The 5,000-nt window shown below is 37.1% G+C and overlaps 1 protein-coding gene across 1 annotated transcript in view; it reads right to left on the bottom strand.

Moving 5' to 3' along the window:
- LOC137974617 (serine/threonine-protein kinase MAK-like) overlaps positions 1-5,000 on the bottom strand; it is a 19,793-nt gene that overhangs the window by 7,795 nt on the left and 6,998 nt on the right. The window contains exons 5-8 of the mRNA XM_068821529.1: positions 4,039-4,171; positions 1,665-1,836; positions 908-967; positions 1-166 (exon numbers count right to left, since the gene is read on the bottom strand). The exon at positions 1-166 is cut by the window's left edge and continues 299 nt beyond it. Of these exons, the coding sequence (XP_068677630.1) occupies positions 1-166; positions 908-967; positions 1,665-1,836; positions 4,039-4,171 (531 nt within the window). The remainder of the gene's footprint in view (positions 167-907; positions 968-1,664; positions 1,837-4,038; positions 4,172-5,000) is intronic.

Below are 5,000 nucleotides of genomic sequence, written 5' to 3' on the forward strand. Positions count from 1 at the left end.
GTTGTTGAAGGGGTTTTGGAAAGTTCTGCCCGACTTGAAAGTAAGGATACCTCAGTGCTTGTGCGCACGTCGGTCGCTTCTTTGGATCCCACATCAACATATCCCTCATTAACTGAATGGCCTCTGGACTTGCATTTGATATTAACTCTTTTAAAGCTGTTGGCCTCTGAGAACAAACAAATAGCTGACTTTAAAAGCTTGAAAACCGCCAAAACCAGGAGACGTTTAGCTAGTGGAGTTTGAGAATTTTGCATTACTACCAGTAGTCAAATAATACTGTTTACCAGGAGCCCATCTGGAGCGTGCAACTTCCATACAGCGTCTGTGAAACGGCGTTTTCACAAGTAGGTTTATTTTTAGACTAGCCCTTCCCGCAAATTAGGTCAAAAAACAAAGGCAGTTCCGGTTCGGTGACCCTATGACGTCAGCTTAATTTCTTGTAATTGGTCATCGGGCTCCTGTGGGAGTCTCATTCGTGGGAAATTCAATCTAAAAATAAATCGGTCTGTGAAAACGCAGTTACAAGAACACAATAGAGTTGTAGGCTCCGGGTTATGGGTTCCTGTGTTTACCTTGTAATTAATTATCATAACAGATTCATATTATTATTATTATTATTATTACCATAATATATTTAATTATTATTTGATTTATTGTATATTATATTATACTGTTATTCATTATTATCATAACAATTTTTCACTAAGTTCAAATTCTCTATCACTGGGTTACAAAATGATGAGGACCTTTTTGAGCCAATGCCTCAAAATGAGCTTTAAATCTTTTAAGTAGAACTTATATAGCAAAATTTTCCCTGGCATACATAATCAAATGTGCTTAAAATAATCAAATGAAATATCATCTTAGCAAAAAAACAGAAATTAAAAGTACAATGTACATAACGTACCATTTGCATGAATTTGAAGTTCATGGCTGCAGCTAACTGGTAGCCTTCAGGCCAGTCGTCCTGGATAATGGAAGAAATGACATAATTCTTAAACAATTCACAGATAAATATTGATAAATCATTCAAAAAAAGGCTATTAGAGGGCAAATTCATGATAATTGTCATGTTGTGAAAAAATGTGGTGTGCATTAAAACATAATTTAAGCTACTCACCTGGGTACATATAAAATTAAAGAATAAACAATACAATGCATATTGCAAGGGAAAACATACACCTGCCTCACTTTCTAAGTTTTAGAATTGCAGGATTCCTGTTAAAGGGTCAGATTTTTCTGAACATTTAGGTGCCATGGAGAGGTCAGAGGTTGCAAAGCAATAAAATGAATTAATTATAAATAAAGAGAAGTGAGGGCTGATAATATAATTATGTCCTTAGATTGAGACTGGTAAGCTTTTATCTCTGTATTGTTTTTGTTCTCTTCATTTCTCAGGTCCTCATTTCTGACCTGGGCTTGCAGTTCAAGATTGGCCAACTTGAATCACTGTTTTAAGGCACCTTTGTTACTTTCATACCCAAAGAAGGGACCATATTTTTATGGCTTTATTTTTAATATCATACAAAGCGCACTATCAATTAATCATGCCACTAGACTATTATTTTCATGCAATAGTTTGAGTTTATTTTACCCACATTTTTCATAAATCAGTTTCCCCTGAACAAGTTACATGTAAACAAAACATGGTTTTCACTTCACACCTTTGTTGGCGTGCCAAGAACACTGCAAATTTTGAAAATTTCATCAATTTCACTGCTACCAGGAAAGAGTGGTCTGAGTGTGTACAATTCCGCCATGATGCAGCCTACTGCCCAGATATCGATTGGCGAACTGTAGTTTGTAGATCTTAAGAGTACCTCTGGTGCACGATACCTGTAATTTAAGAACAGGGCATGATAATACTCAGATTAAGGATAGGTTCAAGGGGTGTGGATCAACATGATGTTAATAGGAAGGTTAGGAAGGCTTTTGCCTGTTATTGTTAGATTGACTACTTTTAAAGTTATTAATTTCAAGTATTGTTAATTATATTTTATTGTAATTATTAGGAGTAGTTTTAGTTGTAAGGCGCATTTGATCATACTCAGATGTTAATTTGCACCTAATAAGTAATAAATTATTATTATTATTATTATTATTATTATTGCTCCCCAACGGTGAGTGAAATCGTCTACCACAGGGCTCGAAATTGCGACCAATACGGTCGCATTTGCGACTAAATTTTTCCCTTTGCGACTAAAATATCTGGAGAAGTCGCAAATTTGCGACTTGTTGTCACCTTCGTTCTTTCGAAACAAAAGGGTTAGCAGTTGCCACTTTGCTGCTACTTTTGCTAAAATAAACAAACAAATAAATAAATGACAAAATTATTTTGTTTCTTGCTGTGAATTTTCTCTGAAGGTAGCGTAATTGTATAGTAATTTAGCTGCGATGTTACGTGCACAGCTCCATTCCTTCGATCATTCGCCATTTTCAGCAGTTTCTTTACACACAAGTACTGCGGGCTCATATTTTTCTGCTAAACCGCTGACAACACAATGCAGCGCGGCGATTTTGCGACTAAAATTTGCGAAATTGCGACTAAATTTTCGTATCTTATCGCAAAATGCGACTGGATTTTTTCGTTAATTTCGAGCCCTGTACCATTGGACAGAGTAAAATATGTACATAGCACCGTTTCAGAAGTGAAACGGTTAGTGGAGATGATGAAAGTGCCAGTTGTGAAACTTCAAATCAGCGAATGGTCAGACCTTCACATGGATTTAAATAAGCATGCTTTGCCTTCTGTGCTTTTTCACTCATGGCAGAAAATAAACAACCCACACACTATTTAAAAACAGTTAGGAACAATTGCCCTTCTCTTCTAGTCTTAAAAATAATATGAATTAATGCTTGGACAAAATTAATGATAAAGAATCCCCCGGGGATTAAAAGGGAAGGGATGCTCGTTGGAAATTTTAAGTTAAACCCCTAAAGGAGACCAATCTGGGCACGGCCCAGGCTTTTTTTGACCCCTAAAAGAGACCTTGTTAAAACACAGAGAAATAGTGACACGGTGACTTTTAATGATGGCAAAGACATTTAACACTTTCACCTACATGAAGAAATACCGATATTAAAGTGCAAATACACACTTTTATATTTCTTCGTGTGCAACCCTAAAGGAGACCTTCAGGGCTACATATGATTGAAAGTCTCTGAAAGAGACCAAAATAATCCAAACTTTACACCCCTAAGCAAGACGACGATCATCCCCCCACTCCCCCCCGGAAAGAATCACTGTGATAATAGCTTGCAAAAAATAGTCATATTCTTTTCAGCGTGACAGAAGATTTACATTTGCATTATCACTATTATTATCAGTACCCATAACATTAGCAGTGGATTAGCAGTGGCCGTAGTGGCAGTGGTAGTGGCAGTAGTAGCGGTACATAGGCAGTGGTAGTGGTAGTGGCAGTAGTAATGGTTGTGGTAGTGGTAGTGGTGGTAGTGACAGTAGCAGTTTGTAGTAATGGTAACTCTGTTTGGGGTCCCCCGTGCTACTTTCGATCCCAAGGAGGACAGGCCTTTGGGATTGAGCACACTGACTGGGAGCAAGTGGCTCAAGACAGAGACAAGTGGCGTGGAGCCGTCAAGCGTGACGCCAAAGCCTGCGAAGTGAACAGGATTGCAGCAGCTGATCAGCACAGACAAGTCAGGAAAGGCACCTCCACAGCAGCGTCTGTCTCCATCATCCCTTGCCCCCACTGCTCTTTCTTTCTTTTTACTAGTGGTAGTGGTAATCATATGGTAGTGCCAGTGGCAGTAGTAGTGGTAGTGGCAGTGGTAGTGGTAGTGGGAGTGGGAGCAGTGATAGTAGTGGTAGTGTAAGAAGCAGTAACAGTGGCAGTAGTAGTAACAGTGGTAGTGGCAGTGCCAGTAGTAGTAATAGTACAGTACAGTTACTGTAGTAGTTTTCTTGATGCTGAAAGCTCCAAAACAACAAAAGTAGATCAGGCAATATTGCTCATGTTTTGACAATTCTGATACCTGAGATGATAAACAAACTTTAAACGTTCTCGTAAACCTTCTTACCATCTGGTAGAAACATAATCAGTGTAAGGGGGCCGTGATCTGATTTCTCGTGCAAGACCAAAGTCAGCAATTTTGACCAATTCTGGGCCTGTACATAGTAGGTTTTCTGGTTTCATGTCTCGATGAAAGAAACCTGTTTATTGATGATAAAACAACACAACACACTTTGTTATCAGCTAGCACAAAGAAAGCTTAAGGGTGTATATTCTTAAATTAATATAATATTGTTATTTATTGTTATAACTTGTTTGCAAAAAATAAAAAATACATAATAAAAAAGCATGAATATGAAAACAGACCAAATTCTTTATATTCATTAATTTCCCACATTTTTGGCTACAATTGGTGAACACTTGTTGCAGAAGATGTGCTCTATCTCTATCTGCAGCTCAAAATTTGCCACAATTTGACAAAAACACAAATTTATGTAAAGGGAATCTGAGCAAAAAACCTCTCATCCTATATCACCCCTCGTCACTTCATGTCACTGATAGAGTGATAATAACAATACTACTACTACTACTACTACTACTACTACTACTACTACTACTACTACTACTACTACTACTACTAATAATAATAATAATAATAATAATAATAATAATAATAATAATAATAATAGTCTCGGTCAGTATTTTGGAGTTTCTGTCAACATTAATGCAGGGTTCGTACCCTTTTTAAGGCCAAAAGGTTAAGGATTTTCAAGGACTTTCCAGGACCCTACTTTCTTAAGTAAGAATTTACCACAAACCAAGCAAAATTCGAGAATGTTATACTTTGTTTACCTGAAAATTTGTTTTCACTGGCTTCATTCAAGCATTAATATTTTTCGGTCTTGATCAATAAAAAATCAAGACTTTCAAGGACCAAAAAATTAATAGATTTCAAGTACTTTGAAAGCCTTGATATCGGACTTCTGGAATCCAAGGGTTTTCAAGATGCCTACGAACCCTGTTAATGGC

Source organism: Montipora foliosa, chromosome 11, assembly GCF_036669935.1.
Source record: "Montipora foliosa isolate CH-2021 chromosome 11, ASM3666993v2, whole genome shotgun sequence".
Lineage (NCBI taxonomy): Eukaryota > Metazoa > Cnidaria > Anthozoa > Scleractinia > Acroporidae > Montipora > Montipora foliosa.